The sequence below is a fragment of the Typopeltis vanoorti genome, chromosome 3 (genome assembly GCF_054136105.1).
Source record: "Typopeltis vanoorti isolate ZY-2024b chromosome 3, IOZ_Tvanoo_1.0, whole genome shotgun sequence".
NCBI classification, from domain to species: domain Eukaryota; kingdom Metazoa; phylum Arthropoda; class Arachnida; order Uropygi; family Thelyphonidae; genus Typopeltis; species Typopeltis vanoorti.
Genome location: NC_143551.1, coordinates 115,288,599 through 115,311,302, shown reverse-complemented (window position 1 = coordinate 115,311,302; position 22,704 = coordinate 115,288,599). Strand labels below are relative to the sequence as shown.

Genomic DNA, 22,704 nt, shown 5'->3' with positions numbered 1-22,704 from the left:
CTGTGCAGGGGATAATGACTAAGGTAGACACACACATGCACACAACATGAAAGAATATTAAGTAATACTATTTAAATAGTATTACTTAATAATGTGGATAAATGTTCTCCATCAGATCTATTCAACCTTGGATGATGTAGTAATGTTTCTTTGCAACTTTCTTTATTACATTATTTTAGATAAGATTTATGAGAACAATAAGACTGTGATGATACAAATTTGATACTTTTTTTTACATATTTGTTTTATACCCAGCATACTTGGAAAGCCAGTAGAACAGAAAGTGAAAAACAACACAGAATAGGAGTTAACTCTGAATTAATTAGAAGAACAATTAGGGGAATACCACAAAATTGAGAAGACCTATTATTATCTAGATTGATCATATCTTCTTTTTCACTTCTGGAGAAATATCAAAGAACACACCAGTAAGAGGAAGTTGGCTTTGTAATTTATGTTGCAATAAAATTGCCTGGATGCAAAAGATATGAAAGCAAAGTTGAATATAGTTTACAGTGACATTTAATATAGCCAGAAAGTAACAACTACTATTTAGGGATGAATCAGGGTTCTGCCTTGAACTTTTTAATGGAGACCACACTTTATATAATTAGGAAGATCTGAAACTGTCTTCCACATTGGTCATAGTTGCTATTTATGAGGAAACTAGCACTATATTATTCTACTGCAAATGCATCCTTAATACAGGCAGACAGACCAGTAAGAGGAAGTTGGCTTTGTAATTTATGTTGCAATAAAATTGCCTGGATGCAAAAGATATGAAAGCAAAGTTGAATATAGTTTACAGTGACATTTAATATAGCCAGAAAGTAACAACTACTATTTAGGGATGAATCAGGGTTCTGCCTTGAACTTTTTAATGGAGACCACACTTTATATAATTAGGAAGATCTGAAACTGTCTTCCACATTGGTCATAGTTGCTATTTATGAGGAAACTAGCACTATATTATTCTACTGCAAATGCATCCTTAATACAGGCAGACAAGAATGTTGGGGATTTGATGAAAGACTGGTTATGATATTCATTCTTATCTTGGAGAGCTTTGAGATATGTCTTGGAAAACTAAAATGATGTAAGGAATGAGCATTTAAAATAAAGGAGAATTAATGTTTCCATTCCTATGAGAATTCTTTTAATTATGTAATCAGTAATCAGTTGATATATTTGGATAAGAAGACTGAAAATAAGAATCTAATTATCATTGTCAAATTCCTGACATGTACCTCAATGGGTGTACAGAATATTATGATAGTACTATATGGGGTACTTAAGGTTCAAAGCTGTATAGGAGACCTCCACATAGCCTTTAAAGGAATGCAGAGAATCGATCAGGGCTTCTGACATAATGTCCAATCCTCACTTTCTCGTGGTGTACCCTGTTAGGTGCACCACGAGTTCGTTCAGTATCTACCTGGATACTGAACGAACGAGGATAGGCTGGCAGTTTGGGATTTAGCCAGCAAAATTGTATTCTTACTGGCTTAAACCACAATGTAAAATGATGGAGCATCTAACTGAGTAAATGAAAAAAAGAAATTACAAAGTTCATCTGATTGACATTCTTATAATGTCAGACAACAGGGATTGGAGAGTGATGGTGCTCAATAAGTAAAGAAAAAGTAATTGAAATAATTACCCAGCAGGATTGAGGATGCTCAAAGAGCAATTAGGATTATTCTGATTTGATAGGCAAACAGTTTACTTCATTAGTTGACAGCAGATGCTATCAGAAACAAGTGGAATCAGAACATGAGAAAATCACATCATTAAATTCCTGATGTGTACAGGATATAATAGTACTGAATGAAAAACTTACACCATTACTAACTTCCTATCTATAATTTTCGTCCAAATCAATCTGTTACCTGTGAAGACTTCAACATTATCAGATCTTATATTTCTATCTTCTAAGGTACTTTTTACTGTATCAATCCACCTATATCTTGGTCTGGGTCTTTTTCCTGCCAACCTGGAAAAGAACACTTCTTTTGCTAATCTTTCCTCTTTCATTCTGTTTAAGTGACCATACCACCTGAGATTAGCTCTGCTAACACATTCTTGGATGCTAACAATAATAAGTTCCCACATTGTTTTAAAACCAAATAAGAAACTCAAAGATTGGAATCAGAGAGTTTCATGCTGAATATAGTAAACTATAAAGTATCGGAGATCACTAGTGTGAGCTAATGCAAGTGACCCTAGTACGTAGTACAATACCGGACAACTCGCAGCAAAGGCGGTAAAGTTCTGATCGCTATTCTTAGGTATTTTCCATAATGTAAAAACACATTTCCTAGGAAATGTATGCTGTTATTACATTATGGTTGGAGGTCACTACCCAGACCGGTTTCAGCCTTTTTTGGGGCTTCATCAGTGAGTAGCTAGACCAAATTAATACCAAAGTGTATAGCGAAAAGAACTTATATGCTCTGCTATACGAGTTTCCAAACAGGTGCAACCATTAAGTTACTTAAATATAAAGAGCTAATAAGCTTCATTTCGGCGATATAAACATTATTTAAATTAAAGGGATATTAAATCCCACATTGTTTTAAAACCGAATAGGAACAGCATCCAGGAATGTGTTAGCAGAGCTAATCTCAGGTGGTATGGTCACTTAAACAGAATGGGAGAGGAAAGATTAGCAAAACAAGTGTTCTTTTCCAGGTTGGCAGGAAAAATACCCAGACTAAGATATAGGTGGTATTATTCGGTTTTAAAACAATGTGGGATTTAATATCCCCTTAATTTAAATAATGTTTATCGCCAAAATGAAGCTTATTAGCTCTTTATATTTAAGTAACTTAATGGTTGCACCTGTTTGGAAACTCGTATAGCAGAGTATATAAGTTCTTTTCGCTATACACTTTGGTATTAATTTGGTCTTGCTGCTCACTGATGAAGCCTCAAAAAAGGCTGAAACCAGTCTAGGTAGTGACATCCCACCATAATGTAATAACAGCACACGTTTCCTGGGAAATGTGTTTTTACATTATGGAAAATACCTAAGAACAGTGATCAGAACTTTACCGCCTTTGCTGCGAGTTGTCCGGTATTGTACTACGTACTAGGGTCACTTGCATTAGCTCATGCTAGTGATCACTGATACTTTATAGTTTACTGTATTCGGCATGAAACTCTCTGATTCCAATCTTTGAGTTTCTTATTCGGTTTTAAAACAATGTGGGATTTAATATCCCCTTAATTTAAATAATGTTTATATCGCCGAAATGAAGCTTATTAGCTCTTTATATTTAAGTAATAATAATAAGTTCTTTCCTAATATCCTCATTTTTAATATGACATTGCCACTGATGCCATCTGTTTACCCCTCTAATCTTTCTCAGGACTCTCATATCTGTGGTCTCTAGTCTTTGGTCAAGTGTTTTATTTCTAACCCAGCTTTCAGATCCATAAGTTAAAATTGGTTTGAACACTGTCTTGTATACAGCTAATATAGTGTTTTGACTAATTTCTCTCTTATTCCATATAAATTTATTCAGTTGACTTCCTACTTTACCAGCTTTGTTGATTCTGTTGTCTATTTCCACATTTAATTTACCATCTTCACTAAAAATCATGCCTAAGTAGCTGAAATGTTTTACATTCTATAGGTTCTCAGTTGATATTTTTAATGCTTCTGCCTATATTCATTGTCTTTGTCTTATTGCTGACCTTCATACCAAATCTATTACAAGAGTTATTCAATTTAGTCAGGGAATCTTGTAGATTTGTAGATTTATTTAGAAGTATAACTGCATAGAGTAAACAGCTGAGATTAACATCTCCAATTTTGATATCAGGTTTAATACCACTTTCCTTCATAATGTGATCCATATAGATAATAAATAACCGGGGGGGGGGATATTGTACATCCTTGTCTGACACCAGATTTAACATAAAATCATCTTCTTGTACTTCCTTCAATTCTAACTACTGACTTACAACTCAAATAAAGAGTAAGTATTGCTTGATATAATGCTCCATTGACACCATACAACTGTAGCACTGTGAACAGCTTTTCTCTTTGCACCCTGTTATATGCCTTTTCGAAATCTGCAAAACTTAAATACAGATCTTTGTTATATTCTGACGATTTCCCAACTATTTGTTGTAGCGTGAAAATTTGATCCTGACTGCTTCTATTTGGCCTAAATCTAGCTTGTTCTTCACCAAGCTCTTCCACAATCCAGCCTAAATCCAGCTTTACCTTCCACAATCCTGCCAACTGTTTCTCAAGTATACTTGAATAAATAAGTACTCAGTAGGGAAATACCTCTGTAATTCTCACATTCAGTTTTATTTCCCTTTTTTTATATGGGTACTATGAAAGCTCTACTCCAATCATCTGGAATTCGTCCCTCTGTCCAGTCCTTCTGAATTATGCAGTGCAGTCACTGTAAAACTTTTATGGCTCCATACTTGAGCATTTCTGGTCGAATATCATCTACTCCACTGCCTTTCCACATTTCAGGCTTTTGATGGCTTTTTCTACTTCAAGTATGGATATGTATTCCTGATTGCATGTCTGTTGAGTGTTTTTTTTACTACTGCTGTCACTGACTGTTTCATTTAGCAATTTTTCGAAGTAATAACTCCATACTTCAAGGATATCTTTTTCTCCAGTTTTCATATCACCTTTATTATCTCTAATTCCTTTTACAGCACTCTTTCCTCCATTTCTGAGCTTTTTCAACAGCCTCCAGAATATTTTGCCACCTTCTTGATATTTATTTTCTATATTCTTGCCAAAGTCCTCCCATGACTTTTGTTTAGTTAGTTTTACACAGTGTTTAGCATTCTTGCATTTGTCTCTGTATTCTCTAAGAGCACAAGGTGACTTATTTGCCAGGAACTTTTGATATGCTTTTTTCTTTTCCTTCACTGCCTCTTTAACTTCCTGTGTCCACCATGGGATTCTGATTTTTCTATCTTTGCAGACAAACCTCACCACATGCCTCTCTGGCTGAATCAATCAATATTTTCTTCAGGATTTGCTACTGACTCTACAAGGTTTGGTTCCTGTTCTCAAAGTCTCATTTTTACTTGAATAATGTTTGTGTATTTTAGTCTACAGTTTATATCTGAGAGCTGCTCAATTTTATTTGCTTTAAAACTTTCTTACATGTTCTTGTTTTCAGTATGAAATTCAATTTTATCCTGCTCAAGACTAACTAGTGATCACTTCCAATTTCAAATCTTCACTGCTTTCCTTAATTATTCTAATTTGAACAACAATGAAAATTTTTAGCTTTCAGTTGGAGCTTTTGGAACACCCATCCCAGATGTGAGAGGTACTTTATGGCAGGGCAATGTGGTTTTTAGCTAGCACATAAGTTTGGATTTATCATCTACAAAAAATGGTATAATGCATTATTTCATACTTCACATAGCATCCTTACTCGAAATCCAAAAGCAAGTTCTTCCACCATTCTCCCCAGACATTATTTTATATTTGAATAACTATTTACTGTGTAAGAACATACCTCATAAGAGGTAGCATAGCCTGTAGTATGTAATTGATATATGTGAGCAAATATATATATCATCATCAAATTCCTGCCATGTGCTCTCAAGGGGGTGTACAGGATATGATAGTACTAACTACATGAAAAATTTACATCATTACTAACTTCCTATCTACAATTTTCCTCCAAATCAGTCTGTTACTTGTCAAGACTCCAACATTATCAGATCTTATATTTCTATTGTCTAAGACACTTTGTACCGTATCACTCCACCTATATTTTGGCTTCCTCTGGGTCGTTTTCCTGCCAACCTGGCAGAGAACACTTGTTTTGCTAATCTTTCCTCACCCATTTTGTTTAAGTGACCATATCACCTGAGATCAGCAGCATTCCTGGATGCTGACAATGTCAAGTTCTTTCCTAATATCCTCGTTTTTAATATTATACTGCCATTGTCATCTGTTCAGGACTCTCATATCTGCAGTCTCTAGTCTTTGGTTAAGTGTTTTACTTCTGACCTAGCTCTCAGATCCATAAGTTAAAACTGGTTTGAACACTGTCTTGTATACATCTAATTTAGTGTTCTGACTAATTTCTCTCCTATTCCATATGAATTTATTCAGTTGACTTCCTACCACAAAAGCTTTGTTGATTCTGTCTATTTCCATATTTAATTTACTATCTTCACTAAAAATCGTGCCTAAGTAGTGAAATGTTTTACTTGTTCCACAGATTCTCCGTTCACAATATATATACAGGTATCCCTCGATGTCATTGCGTTAATCAAATCTAATAATCAATGGTAAAAAGTACAATTCGTCCCTGATCGATTACTGTACTAATAGTTCATTTTATATGGTACTCTTTTAGGAAAGATAAAAAATGAATGCAAATAAATGTTTAATAATACTACAATTTTTTTTTAATCAAAAGACGTTATAAAGAGTCGTTTGAACAGTTTTAGTTTTTTTCTTATCGGCATAAATTCTCATCATCATCATCAAATTCCTGCCATGTACCTACAAGGGGTGTCAGGATATGATAGTACTACATGAAAAAATTATATTACTAACTTCCTATCTACAATTTTCCTCCAAATCAGTCTGTTACTTGTCAAGACTCCAACATTATCAGATCTTATATTTCTATTGTCTAAGGCACTTTGTACCGTATCAATCTACCTATATCTTGGTCTTCCTCTGGGTCGTTTTGCTGCCAACCTGGCAGAGAACACTTGTTTTGCTAATCTTTCCTCGCCCATTCTGTTTAGATGACCATACCACCCACCTGAGATTAGCTCTGCTAACGCATTCCTGGATGCTGACAATATCAAGTTCTTTCCTAATATCCTCGTTTTTAATATGATATTGCCATTGATGCCATCTGTTCACGCCTATAATATTTCTCAGGACTCTCATATCTGCAGTCTCTAGTCTTTGGTCAAGTGTTTTACTTCTGACCCAGCTCTCAGATCCATAAATTAAAACTAGTTTGAACACTGTCTTGTATACAGCTAATTTAGTGTTCTGACTAATTTCTCTCTTATTCCATATGAATTTATTCAGTTGACTTCCCACCATGCCAGCTTTGCTGATTCTGTTGTCTATTTCTATATTTAATTTACCATCTTCACTAAAAATCATGCCTAAGCAGCTGAAATGTTTTTCTTGTTCCACAGGTTCTCCATTCACAACACAGTTGACATTTTCAATGATTCTGCCTATTTTCATTGTCTTTATCTTTTTATTACTGACCTTCATACCATATCTATTACAACAACTATTCAATTTAGTCAGAGAATCTTGCAGACTTGTAGCGGATTTATTTAGAAGTATAACATCATCCGCATAAAGCAAAGAGCTGACATTAACATCTCCAATTTTGATATCATGTTTAATACCACTTTCCTTCATAATGTGATCCATATAGATAATGAATAACAGAGGGGATAATGTACATCCTTGTCTCACACCAGATTTAACATTAAACCATCTTCCTGTACTTCCTTCAATTCTAACTGCTGACTTACAACTCAAATAAAGACTAAGTATTGCTTGATATAATGCCCCATTGACACCATATAACTGCAGCGTATTGAATAGCTTCTCTCTTGGCACTTTATCATATGCCTTTTCCAAATCGACAAAACTTAAATGCAGATCTTTGTTATATTCCTATGCTTTCTCGACTATTTGTCGTAAAGTGAAGATCTGATCCTGACAGCCTCTGTTTGGCCTGAATCCAGCTTGTTCTTCACCAAGCTTTTCTTCCACAATTCTTCTCAACCGTTTCTCGAGTATACTTGCATAGATCTTGCTAGGAACACCCAGTAGGGAAATACCTCTGTAATTCTCATATTCAGTTTTATTTCCCTTTTTATATATGGGTACTATGAGAGCTCTATTCCAATCATCGGGAATTCGTCCCTCTGTCCAGGCTTTCTGAACTATGCAGTGCAGCCACTGTAAGACTCATACCACCATACTTTAGCATTTCTTGTCGAATATCATCTACTCCTGCTGCCTTTCCACATTTCAAGCCTTTGATGGCTTTTTCTACTTCAAGTATGGATATGTATTCCTGCCTGCATGCCTGGTCAGTGTTTTTTACCACTGTGCTGTCATCACTGCTTGTTTCATTTAGCAGTTTTTCAAAGTAATTACTCCATACTTCAAGGATATCTTTTTCTCCAGTTTTCATGTCACTTTTATCATCTCTATCAACTCCTTTTACAGCATCTTTCCTCCATTCCTAAGCTTCTTCAACAACCTCCAGAATATTTTGCCAGCTTCTTGATATTTATTTTCTATATTCTTGCCAAAGTCCTCCCATGACTTTTGTTTAGCTAGTTTTACACAGTGTTTAGCATTTTTGCATTTGTCTCTATATTCTCTAAGCTGAATTATTTGACAGGAACTTTTGATATGCTTTCTTCTTTTCCTTCACTGCCTCTTTAACTTTCTGTATTATAGCTAGCTCCATTTCTTTCCCATTCAGACTTCTTACGTTGATAGTACCGATCTTGAACTCTGGTGATGTTGAGTTGGGGTTTGTTTTCAGATTTGTTCCAGTAGCTGACTTTTCGCTGTTCACCCTGGTTCCCTGCCGAAAACAACGGGGGCCTTGTTTAACCAGGCAATGCCTCAGCTGGCATGAAATTTTGTCATGTTGTACCATAATTTTTTATTTTGGTTTAACTAATAAGAATACAATTTGGTCGGCTAAATCCCAAATTGCCAGCCCATCCTCGTTTGTTCAGTATCCAAGTAGATACCCAACAGGGTGCACCACGAGAATGGATTGAACATTAGGTCAGAAGCCCTGGTCGGTTCTCCGCATTCCTTTAAAGGCTATGTGGAGGTCTCCTCTCAGTTATACAGCTTTGACCCTTAAGCACCTCCGGCATAAATTCTATCAAGAAATAACAAGAAAACGACTCTCTAGACCTTGTCAAATAAGCATTCTTCGATTAACATCTGGATCCATATCCATTACTTGCTGCTTAAGCAATTCTAAACTGCGAAATATTCCATCCAGTTCTTTGTCTGTTATTTCCTTTGGAACCTCATCTTCACATTCCATTTGTTTGTTGTCTTCATATGTGCGTTGTTCAATTTCAAGAAGATCGTTGTCACTGAAATGTTTTGAATTTGAATCCAATAATTCTTTAACATCTTCTGCATCAACACCATCAAAACTGAGGTCTTCACCAATTGCAATGATTTCTTTGACCACGTTGTTCACAGGATTTTGAAAACAATCTAAGTCATTAGCTCATTCTGGCTGAAGGTTTTTCCAAACAGCTTTCATACAACTAGAAGACACTTGCTCCCATGAGTCACGAATGTTCTCAATTGCGTGTTTAATGTTAAATTTTTTTCCAAAATTCATGGAACGTAATCTCATTTTCTCCCGTTGTTGTTTCTACTGCCTTTGAGAATGTCTTTTTAAGAAAATAGGCTTTGAAAGTTGCAATGACGCCCATGTCCATGGGTTGTAACAATGATGTCATATTTGGTGGGAAAAATAAAACTTTCACATTCTCACACAGATGATTAAGAGAATTTGGATGACCACAAGGCTAGCAGCCTCATGGCGTGAGCATGATTTTGCATGGTAAATTTAAAGGAGCGGTAATCAAAACTCTTGCTGTGTATATCAAGGAATTTTGATTGCCACAATTAATTTCGGCAATCGAATCCGCATTAAGCAAGGGATACCTGTGTGTGTGTGTGTGTGTGTGTGTGTGTGTGTGTGTGTGTGTGTGTGTGTGTGTGTGTGTGTGTGTGATGGTTCAACACATAAGAAATTGTTCAACCTGTGGATGGGTAGAAAGTTGCGGAGAAAGAACATAATTTTTTAACATTAGAATTTGAAACACTGTACATTGAACTCTTTAGAAATGCTTATCTCATTTAAATGAGGCAAAAATAAACTCTTTGCAAGAGAACATTGCAAACAGAATATTCTTAAGTTGGACACTCTCTGATTTGGAATATCAGAACAATCTCTTGCATCTTTTGATGGAAAGAAGCTGTGTGTGTAGTAATCAGGAAAAGTGAGATAAGAAGTGAATGGAGAAGCCAGAGCATTTCTGTTAAGAAAAGTAGGTGGGTTTAGCAAAATAGAGATGGAAGTGAACATCAAGAGGTGAATCTGAAACTTGATGCATTTTTATTTGTGAAATGAGCAAGGCTAATTTATTTATTTTCGTGACTTCTCATCATTGTTTGTTAAAGTGAGATGCAATTTGTAAAGACGTGGAATATGCAGTATTGGAGTCTTTGTTAAACCAAGAATTGCACCCAGTTCCTCTGCAAAACATAACTACATTTCTATACATATTTTTGATTTCCAGATGTATAGTTTATTTGGTTAGCTGTAAATGTGATAATTATTTGTCTTATGCTCTGTATTAATAAAATATACAATTCTGTAATACACAGGGATGGTGTTCAGTTAAGATTACCAGCTAGTTCCCAGTCTCCAGATGGAAGTTTCTGTTTACATGAACCTGATCCACATCTTTCTCTTGCTGATGCATTTCATGATGAAATGTTGGCTTGGTATGAAGATCAGAGCACAGTCAAAAAAGCAACTTTGGTATAAAATATTTCGTTAAACAGAAGTAGGTAGGTAGCTAGCTCACTTTGTTGTACTATGTATGTTATATTGTAACTTTGGTATTTTATTTTTATTTTTTTAAGTTTTAATTGCACCAATATTAACTCTTGAGGATGTTACCATCATTCTTGTCGGTAATAATTACATACTGATTTACAATACAAGAATATGTTAAAAATGAAATTTCACTTTGAAAGGAAAGCCTTTACAGGCCTTGATGCTTGACAATCTTTTATTTCATCGAAGATTGAGAGCAACCATTCTCTTTGTTTAGTAATATCAGTTATTTGTCCAATTATTTTTTGGTGATGGTCACTTGAGTTGGATTATGTAGAATGCAGTTATGCATTTTCAGTTGAAGAAATTCTGGATAGAATATTATATTGGTGAGATTTTTTTTTTTTCCCAAAAAAAATTAGGGAATTTTTGAATGCTGAACAGCAGGTTGAAGTTTGAGGAAACACATTGCAAAGGTGATACAAGCATTGCATTGGACAGTTAGTTTTTTAAAATGCATCACAGAAGTCAGTTTGGTTTCAGCAATTAGTAAAGTATATATGTTTGAATGCCTACGCATAGGAAATTTCGATTTTATGATTATAGAAGACTGCATGATATACAAAAGGAACAGGAGAAACAAAGACAGTCATTACAAATCAGTTATTTTTATTATTTTATTAAGTAATACAATATTGTAGTTTCAAAGTGCACAATTCTTTGAACTGCTTTGTATGAACATATATTTTCTACATCTGAACTTTTTTTGAAGTATAAGTTGCTTTGAGAAAGGGTGCCTTTCTGAATGTTTAAATCCTTTATTCAAGTGTTACCAAACAAACATTACACTTGAAGTATCTTCACGACTAGGCTACTTGTATATAGAAACTGACAACTTTACATCTGCTTTAGTATCCCATAATGTAAAGAACACTTCCTTTCATACATGCATAATGCTGTATTATTGGAAGGCCACTGCCAAGACCAGTTCTGACCTTTCTTGAGGTCTCATCATTAAGAGCCAGAACCAGAAGAGATTCCAAAGCTGAATTAATGCAGAAGTCATTTATTTCCTATATACAAATAGTGAAAAGGTATACTTTTATGTACAATATACCACTATATATTGTACATACAAGTAGCCTAATCATGAAAATACTTCACACACAAACTTTGTTTACATTTAGATAAAGGATTAAGCAAGAATATAATTTTTTGGCAAGCTTAATTTAGTTTGTAACCAAGTGAAAAAAACTTTCTGCAGCTATCTCTTCTGGATCTGGCTCCTACTGATGACATTAATGTCTTTGGGTTCCTGAGAAGTAGAGAAGTTCCACTTGGGGGTGAGTTTTTGCCTGTCAACAGATGGAACCAATGCTGAGTTTCCTGTCCTGGAGTGATTCAGGCCAGGAGTAAGAGTTTGGTAGTGATCCTTCAGGATCACCAAGTGAGATTTAGTGATCTTGTAGATTTGAGTTTTTGGAGAGGTATCCCTGCACTTAAATATACCTCAATAAAGGTTGTAACTGGTCTGGGTAGGGCCTTCTCATAGTGCATGGCATTATGCACATCTGAAAGGATGTCTGTTTTGCATTATGGGATACTAAAGTAATAGTAATATATTGTCATTGCCATGACAATCATGCCAAATGTATTTCTTATATTTTTTAAGGCAGATGTCTACAGATCTTCGTCTGGCCATAGTAATCCAGCTCACAAGTACAGGGCGCTACATATACTCCTGGATGTTATAAAGGAGAGTTTGTCTTAAGGTGAAGGAATGAGGGTTGCCAATTTGATTATGTGGTTTAAATGTGATGGTGAACTGGTATTAATTAAGCATGCTAGATATCTTTTCAGATATGTGCTGAATGTATCTGGATATATTCAGCACATATCTAAAACATTTCCCAAACCTTAACAAACATGGCTTCATCACTTTATTAAAAATCTGGGAGATTTTAATTTCAAATTAGTAGTTGTCAACTCTCTCTTTTACTATATCTAACAATAAATGGCACCAATTAGGACTTTAGTTCCTAATTTTAAACTGTTCCTACCATTAATGTTGTTGTTTGCATACTGATTGAATGCTGATTTGTTTCTACAATTCAAACTATTTTTGCATCTGAAGGTGTTGGCTGGGTAGAAAACTAGCAAAATATCAGACTAGCTAAATAAATAAGTATATTATTTTATTTATTTTCTTATTAGTTTCTTGCATTGTGAATTAAACTGTTAAGGGGGGAAAAAAAAGAACTGCCAACATATAAGCCTTTCTACACCCTCTGTCCAAAAAGAAACCGAACTTTTTGAAAATAGAAGAAACTAGTGGCACCACCTTTTGTTGTCGAAAGCAGCAACCTTCATTAGTATTGTGTCAACTGTTTATGACATTTGTTTCATTAGAAGCCAAGTTATAGTGCCAAGAGTGACGGTGTGTTTTGACAGACGGTCAGAAAATGAGTTTCAAACAGAGAGCTGCGATTGACTTTTGTGTTAAACTTTGTAAAAGTTTTACTGAAACGCATCAAATGCTTCAAAAAGTATATGGTGATGAATGCCTATCCCATACTCAAGTTTACGAATGGTTTAAGCGATTTCAAAGTGGTCGTGAGATGCTTGAGTATGATGAAAAGCCGGGCCGTCCAAAAACTGGACTGAGCAAAGTTAACATCCAAAAAGTGCACGATTTCATCAAAGAAAACCCAAAATCGTCATTGAGATTGATTGAAGATGAATTTGGGATTCCAAAATCAACCGTGCACAACATTTTGACCGAGAGTTTGGGCCTTCGTCAATTGAATTCACGATTTGTTTCACAAAAGTTAACCGACGACCAAAAAATGTATTGAATTGAACACTGCAAGGACCTCATCAAAACCGCTCGTAAGGACTCAGACTTCGTTGAAACGATCATTATTGGTGACGAAATATGGTATTGTGAGTATGAGCCCAAAACAAAGCTCCAGAGTGCTGAGTGGAGACTACCAGAAGAGGGGCATCAAAAAAAAAAAAAAAAGTCGCTTGGAGAAATCAAAAGTAAAGACAATGCTGATTTCTTTCTACAATTCAAAGGGCATTATCCACAAAGAATTCATTCCACCTGTCCAAATGTTCAATGGTGAGTTTTATCTCGAAGTTTTGAAGCGATGATAGGTAGAATTCGTCGCATACGGCATGAATGTTGTGATGCAGACAGCTGGTTACTTTTGCACAATAATGCACCATCTCATCGTTCGAACATTGTGAGGCAGTTTTTGAGCAAAAACCAAGTTTATGTGTTGGATCACATGCCGTATTCACCTGATTTAGCACCTTGTGACTTCTTTCTCTTGCCCCGACTTCATTTGCTGATGAAAGGAAAGCGATACGACACCATTGAAAACGTTCAAGCGGCAGTAACCACGACCCTCAACAGTATCCCAAAAACCAATATAACAAATTAATTGACCGTGCCAAATGCTGTATCGAAGCTGAGGGAGAGTATATTGATTGAAATAAATGATTCGAATAATTATAATTGTCCTGTGTTTTATTTTCTACCAAAAGTTCGGCAGAAGAGATAGCTGTCCTGTATTCAGCTATGAAAAATTTAGTTTAATTTCAAAGTATATGTGGAGGGGGGGGGGGGGGGAGACTATAGTAAAAGAAAAAAAATTTAAAAGAAATTAAACAGAGCTAAGTATTTTTATTGAGGTTCAAACTTTTTTCTTAATATGAATTTAGTTTATTTTTCAAAATTTGATAGTTATGAGTTATTTAATGTTATGTTGGAAAGTTGTATCCAATTATTGATATTAAATAATTTTTAAAATCTATATTAAAACCTACCAGCTAGGAAATAGATTTCTCTTCTTAATCACTCTAGAAAAGAAGAGCTTGAAAAAAAGTGGCATATCCATTTCAGTAGTAATGTTTATCTAGCACATTTGGTGATGATTATTAGAGATAATAACCATTATTTACTACGATGATCAAAATTTAAATGTAGTTTAAATATTATCATTATATGACTTACACAAGTTAATTATTTTATTTTATTTATTTATTTTTTTTCAGGTAAATATTTAGGAATCCACTCATTTATTTACAGCATATGACACCATAGAACACTTTGCTGTGAGCTCCTGTATCAATGTCAGAAAATGTTAGTTCTAAAAGAAATGAGAAATAGCATATTAAAGGGTCTTCAGAATATTCTGAAGATCATACTTGTATATAACTGTGTTATATATTTATTTATCATATGTAAATATTCAATTGATATTGTAATATTTGTGCAGAGAGCACCCTGTAAAATAGACATTTATTACTGTACATTGTACAGCAGTGCTGTGATTTATTCTGATACTTTTGTACAGAGTGATTAAAATTCTTTCTTAAATGTTTGTTTTTAAAGACGTGATATATTATGTAATTAACATGCAGTTTGACTCGAATATTAATGGCATTAACCTTCTTCCTGAAATCTTCACAATAGCATACTGTTTCAAGACCACTCCTCAATCTGCTATTCTTATCTTCTGAAATAAAAAACAATATTTCACACTGTATGCATTTAAAGATCTTTCTTGGTTTCTACATCAGAGATGTTTTTCTTATTGATTTTATATTACACAATTTTGCTGATCCCCCCCCCCCCCACACACACACACTCTCTCTTTGTTGCACTTTTTAAGATTCCTGGTAACTTGTTCTTTCCCACTCCCTGAAGAATATATTCTTACCGGAACAGAATATATACTTACTTGACAGCCAGCCATCCATTCCTTCAAGGTCTTTGTGACTGACTCAAGAAAGCAGTATACAGTCAGCTCTTGTTAAGCCAATATGTTGATGCCAAAGAAATAGCTATAGTGGAAGGTTTGCTGCAGTGAATTTCCTTTAGAATGCAGTGATGATTAGCTTTTAAAATTTAAAATGGCTGTTTCCTTTAAAAATAATAATAATGCCAAGTTTTGGTTTATTTTATCATAACTATAGTGAGAAGTGGGTGGGTGTATAAAATAGCTGATATATATATATATCCATTAATTTGTTGAGAGTTATACTAGCAACAAATTGAAACAATCGCTGTTATATTTGACATGTTCGAACTAGGTACTGATGTTATTCAAAAGTGTTTAGGTTATTCGGTTTCATTCCCTGATGAAAATAGTGTTTTGTTTAGCTTTCAGTGAATGAAGTAATTTAGCTGTCTTATTCTTGTTCATACAGTATCAAACAGAATCTTTATTTTGATGTTATAGTTTCTGAGATAATCACCTGCCATATCAGTAACTAGTTTTAGGCTGATCTTATATCTAGCATGCAAGTAATGAGAGGAAAGAGCAAGTTACTAATGAGACAAGCATTTAACTATTGCAATGCAAACACAAATTATTCTGATACAGTGGAGAGAGAGTCAAAAATGATATCAGGATTGTGAAATACTAGGGGTCCGAGAGTGCTTGACCTAGTAATTACATCTGAGGATTTGGCTGTAACAATTATGACCACATTGCCACCAAGTGGTGAGAGTGATCATAGGGTCTTGACTTGGGAGGTGGCTAAAGGTGTGGAATTTTCAATTAAGGCAGGGTACATGTGGAATTATCGGGCTGGAAAGTATGACAAGCTTAGGAGTTTGATTGGTTCAGTGCCATGGCATGTACAACTGCAAGGACTAGAAGTTGATAGTGCATGGGAGGCAGTTAAGAAGTGTTTGCATGAAGCAATGGCTGACTGTATACCTAGAGTCCGAATAATAAATCAAGTAGGTGTTAAATGGATGAATAACACCATTAAGCTTGAGCTGCAAAAAAAAAAAGAAACAACTATGGAGGGAATTTAAGGAGAAAGGTGACCGATATAAAGCGCAGGCCAGAAGGGTAACGAGTGTGGTAAGAAAAGCAAAAAAAGGATTACGAAAGAACATTGGCCATGCAGGCTAAAGAGAATTCTAAACAGTTTTTTAGATATGTAGCAAGTAAAAGGAAAAATGTACATGGCAGAATGATTTTAAAGAATGCCGATGGTAGGGAGGTAACTGAATCAGTAGATATAGTTGAGTTACTGAGTGAGCACTTTGCAAGTATAATCCAGGTGGTGACATTGCAGAAATGAATAAACCAGTAGATTATATGGGAATTGTGGTGAATGAAGTGGAGGTGAGTAGTCTATTGCATAACCTCAATGTCAATACATCCGTGGGATTGGATGGTATACCAGCTCGTGTCGTACGAGAAGCAGCTAAAGAATTGTCAGTACCCTTGACCATTTTGTTTAATTTGAGTCTCGGGTCTGGGTTAGTCCCGAGGGGGGTGGAAAGAGAGGAAAATAGTTCCACTGCATAAAGGTGGTTCCAAGACTGCTGTTGTAAATTACCGACCGATTAGCATATCAGGAATCATTGTCAAGGTCTTAGAGAAATTAGTCAAGAAAAGAATACAGGATTGGATAGATGAAAATGGGATATTGTATGGGGGACAACATGGTTTTGTGAGGGGTAGATCATGCCTCAGTAACTTGCTCACGTTTTATAACACAGTGACGGCTGAACTGGATAGGAGTAATGGGTTTACAGTGACAGGATACCACATGGAACCGTAATCAGTAAACTGGAGCAGATAGGGATAGATATAGGGTTGGTAAGATGGATAGGAGGGTGGTTCAAGGAGAGATACCAGAGAGTGGTTTATTCAGGAGTGGAGTCTAAAAGACGGCTTGTGACTAGTGGTGTGCCGCAGGGCTCTGTTCTTGGACCACTGCTTTTCAATTTGTTCATCAATGATATAGGAAAGGATTTGAGAGGAATTGTTTGCTGATGATGCAAAGTTGGGTAGAGCAATTGTTCGTGCACAGGATGTCAAAATTTTACAGGATGATTTGGATAGTTTGGAGGACTGGGCTAGGAAAAATGGATGTCAATTTAATGTGGCAAAATGTAAGGTTATGCACTTTGGGATGAAAAGAATAGCAGCAGTATATCACATTGGTGGAACCGTACTCCAAGAGATTGATGAGGCCAGGGATTTGGGAGTGTTGGTGGATAGGGAATTGAAGTTTAGGGGGCACATTGCAAAAGTGACTAAAATCAGCTCATCAAGTCACTTGGCTTCTGAAAAATACTTTAACATGCAGAGACAAACAAGTGGTTGTTCCTCTGTATCGAGCCTTGATAAGACCCCATCTGTACTACTGTGCCCAGTTATGGGCACCAGGGTTTCTTTGTGATGGTGAGGAAGTGGAGAGGATCCAGAGATGAGTGACCAAGATGATATCAGGTCTGTGGAATGAACCTTATGAGAATAGGTTGAAGATTTGTGAGTTGCAGAGATTGGACGATAGGCGAAGGAGGGATGATATGATTGAGACATTCAAATTACAGGGTTTCTATAAGATTGATCCAGAAGATATTTTGAAAATATGACTGGTGGTGGGAGGACTAGGGGCCATGCATGGAAGCTGGGCAAGAGCGTGGTTGATAAGGGTGTTAGAGCTAGGTTTTTTACTTGGAGAGTGGTGAATGAGTGGAATAAGCTTCCAGAGTCTGTTGTGGGTGCTACGACCGTGAATGAGTTCAAGGCAAGGTATGATAGATACTGTTTCAATGTTGAATAGTTGTTCTCGACATGATGTTAGGGCCTCCTTCAATGAGTCTGTCGACTCCTTGGAGTTGCCCGGAACAATAATAATAATAATAACGTGCAGGTGGTGCAGCATGTCAAATTAATAGCATCCCAGTAGTTTTAAACAGCCCAAAAGGCAGGGTGTGGGTGTATGCCGAGACAGTAGCACCCAGAAATCAGTAGTTGTGATTGGTTATTGTGTGAAGCAATCCAGTTGAATGTTGTCATGAGTTGCTGTTTTGTTTTCTGAGTTTCATCTGTTTTGCGTGTGTGAAGTGACGTGTGTATGACACTGATATAGACAAGTTTTAAATTTAATATATATTTATAATTTTCTATAAATAATTTAACTTTTTTGCCCATATTTACAATGGGAAACAGTGTTGACGATGTATTGAATGTCCCATTTTCTGCCAGAGCTTTTGCGAATTGTATGATTATAGTCGCAGGAGGTTGGAACTTGTGTATAAGTAAGTAAAATGAGTTATTTCAGGCATTCTTTGGTTCAATCTGGAAAAATAATAAGTTTTATATTTAAAAATTGTATCAAAATTCAAATTATCCATATCTTACTCTAGTATTTGCCAGTGATAATCTAATCTCACCACGAAGCATAAACTCTTTGTGCTTCTCACATAAGTGTGTGTGAAGCATAGCTATTGTTCATTTGACCTTTATGCTTTCCATATTTAAAATTATGTTAAATAATAAAGTATTCACAAAGTTATCCTACAATTAATTGCATTGGACCAATTAAGATGATTTTAAGCGCTCTCAAAACTTTCATACATCAATAAAAATGCAATCATATACAGTCAAATTGGCATGAATTTTGTACATGGGTTCTATAAACCACACCCAACCTAAATGGGCATGCGACGCCAGTGAAACAACACAGGCCAGTCTATCCATCCAATGAGTTTTTGGTTTTTGGCCAGTTGCATTCCCAAACCATCGCACTGCCTCCACCATATGCACCCCTTCACAGATATTAGAAGAATGATATTGTGTCCCTAGTTCTCTTCAGATCAGAGCATGCCTGGTATTGCTTTGCAGAGCACATTAGGCCTTGTCTGTAAACATTAGCAACTCCTATTGGTCTTGGGTCCAGTTGATATGGAGCCTGACCTGTTTCAAACATTCTCTCCTGTAGTGTAGGGCTAAGACTACTGGTTGACTAGCATACAGACCACTTTCTTGATGCCTTCTGCAACATTGGAAGTATATACAATGTTCCTACAGTCAATTTGAGGTCAGATCGTAGCTGATTTAGGGTAGTACTCTGTTTTTGGCCAGCAGATAATTGGAGATATTGGTCACTCACTATGGTTGTAGCCTGTGGCCTTCCTTCACTATCTCTGGGATGCTGTTTGTGACTTATAATTGGTTCCATAGTCTGTGAACCACAGAACTTGCACGCAACCATCTGGCTACCTCTGCCTGAACCATTTAATTAGAGGCTACCTTGTCCAGCCTCTAAGTCAGATGGCTCACCACCTGAATTCGTCAATTAAATTATGTCTTGAAAAATATGCAAGAATTTTGCTATCACAGAACGTATTGTTCTGATTCCAGACACAAAATAGAATACCACTTCAAAACACTTGCTTTTATGCCTTGGCTCATTTGCATATACTGCTGAAGGCACCACTCGTTTGTATACAATAACCAGACTCAGCATCACGTTTTGCATAATACACCTGACTTTTATTTGTCCTCCCCCCACCTGGAGTTATTGCAATTTTTCTTTGTTCTTTAATTTATGGAAACCAGTGTATTTCTTTATTCTAACCTAAATGTTTTTTAAATTGTTTTCTGAGTTGCCAGCTTGTCATTTGACATCACTGCCCTGCTTCTGAGCCAGTCAGGATTCAGAAGTGTACTAATGTGGTTATATTTATTAGGGTGATTCTTAAAATAGCAAATTTTAAATGTTTTGAATTTCATATGTGGCACCTTCCTCAATAACTAATAGACTCTGTGAAAATTAAAATGATACAGAGTATATTTAGGGGTTGCAATCTTCTTTAGCATATCCCACTTAAATAGGGTCGCTGTTTTTAATGAGTCTCCTCCACATCTTGAGCTGTAACCACATCTAAGTTTTTCATCCTCAGATCCTCCACCAGCTTCCTCTATCTCTTTGGCTGCCTGCACTTCCTCCTCTCCTGCACATCCATCTGCATGACCTTTCTCCCCACACACACACTCGTCCTCCCTCCTCATCACATGACCAACCATCTCAATCTTGCTTTCTGTATCTTTGTTCCTAAGTTCATACCTTTCACTGTTCCCCTTACGTAGTCATTTCTCAGACGATCCTTTCTGGTCACACCACTCATCCACCGAAGCATTCTCATATCTGCTAATTTAGGGATTGCAATGGTTAGTTGCTTCTTTTTTATTTTAAAAATCTACTTTAGTGCCCAAAGTGAAGTTTTTTAATTTTTTTATTCAATTTTTAGCATTGATTTTTTTTTTTTTAAATGAACATCAACTTCAGTTAGAGAAAATGAAACTGTTATTCAAACATTGGCAAATGGAGGAGGGACTGACGTCATATTCCATGGGATTGTGTCCTAGGTTCTTAACTGATGGGATTAGTATCATTGCTACTTTCCAATATACATATTATATTATATATATATATAGAACAAAATGAAAAGAAAAAAATGAAATGAAATAGAAAAAAAAACTAAACTTCAAAAATAAGGAGCACCTTAATATGCATAGACCTAAGGGGTTTTTATTTTATTTTTTATTTAGAGTTTTTATGATGCTAAATGTTTTCAATGTTTGTTTATAATGACAAAGAAGAAATTGTTTCTCCACAAATGTAACTCAAGTCATGTAAGTGATAGGAGTGAAAACGTAGTAAAAATAGTATTATTATTATACGAACACCTCCTTGGAGTCTGAAGACTCATCACTGAGACTCAAACTACCCACAGAATATTATACTTCTACTTGAACTTGTTGACATGAAGCACTCACAGCTGATTCTAGCAACACAGTCCACTCATTCACCACTCTCCAACCAAAAAATCTAATCCTCATACCCTTGTTAATGATAATTTCCAGGGATGACCTCTTGTTCTGCCAACTCTAGTCAATTGCTGAAATATTTTCTCTGCATTAATCCTACAAAACCCTTTTAGTAACTTAAATGTGTCTATCATATCCCATATTTTCTGCATATGGATCAACTTTTGCAATCCACAAACCCTTAATCTATCATCACTGGGGGGGGGGGGATATTCCACAGACTGCTCACCACTTTCTCACCCCCAAGAAATCCACACTTGAGCACAGTAATCCAGATGAATATATGAAGGCTAAACAGGAATGATAATTTCTTTATCTCTTCTTGTTAGTGTATTCTTCAATATCCAAATAATCCTCTAAGCTACCCTACCCTGGCTACTTAGTATTATGCCCTCTAAACATCAACTCTCTTTTTATCACTATCCCCAAATTCCAGGCTTCATCAATTACATGGAGTACAGTCCCTCAATGTGGTACACAGCTTGTAATCTATTTATTCCAAAATCCACACTTTTCCAATCTTTAGCCCATGCTGTTAGCCTATTTAAATCATTCTGCAAGCTAGCTTTCTGCATTTTCTTGATTTAACTATTATGCTAACTTTGCATCATCAGCAACTGAATATTGTTTCCTATATCATTTATGTATAAATAAAATTAAACAATAATGGCCCAAGAAGCACAGCTGTCCACTTTGTCCTGAACTCTGCTCCTCCACAGACTACTTTTTTTTATATCTGTTCATCAGCCTCTCTCACATCCATACCCCAATTCCAATTTCCATGAAGTATCATGTCATATTAATGAATTGTTAAGGCAAGACTGACCTTTAACAGAGTCATGCTACCTGCCTAAAGAGTATCATATTCCTATCCATGTATTCCTGAATTGTCTTTGCTCAACTTTTCCTATACTTTTACCACCACTCTTGAGATGGTGATTGGTCTATAATTTTTTACCACAGCCTTAGAGTCTTCTTTATGCAAAGGAACTATTCCCCCTCCTTCCACTACCTTGCTAGAGTTCAGACTTAAGTTAAACAGTTTTAAGAGACATTGACAATTCCTTTGCACATTCTCGTAATCATGAGCTGATATTTGCATTGAGATTCTGCAGTATCCAAGGTACCTCTGATTCACCAACTTAAATTCTCATATCAGTTCTTCTCACACCAGACACAGAAATATCCTCACTTGGGTGATAAATTTTTGAAAAGTGGTCACTCAGTAACTCCACTAGCTATGGGATACATGTATTTTGGAACTGACTCCACTTTTTCTGCATGGTAGACATTTTGAAGGCTATTATTGTTTAAGACTACAAGTGCTCCTTTGAACAAGTATATTAAATGATAGTAAAATTACATAAATCATTCATGATATAAATTAGTTTCAGGCAAAATTCCCATCTGCAGATGAAATACTAATCTTCACC

At 35.8% G+C, this 22,704-nt stretch overlaps 1 protein-coding gene across 5 annotated transcripts in view; it reads left to right on the top strand.

Moving 5' to 3' along the window:
* The window catches only part of LOC150108490 (uncharacterized), a 385,253-nt gene extending 370,249 nt beyond the window's left edge, over window positions 1-15,004 (top strand). For all 5 annotated transcript variants that reach the window (XM_090415899.1, XM_090415900.1, XM_090415897.1 and 2 more), the window contains 2 exons: window positions 10,439-10,624; window positions 14,676-15,004. In XM_090415899.1, the coding sequence (XP_090272025.1) occupies window positions 10,439-10,601 (163 nt within the window). In that variant the 3' untranslated portion in view covers window positions 10,602-10,624; window positions 14,676-15,004. The remainder of the gene's footprint in view (window positions 1-10,438; window positions 10,625-14,675) is intronic.
* Window positions 15,005-22,704: the final 7,700 nt, after the last annotated feature.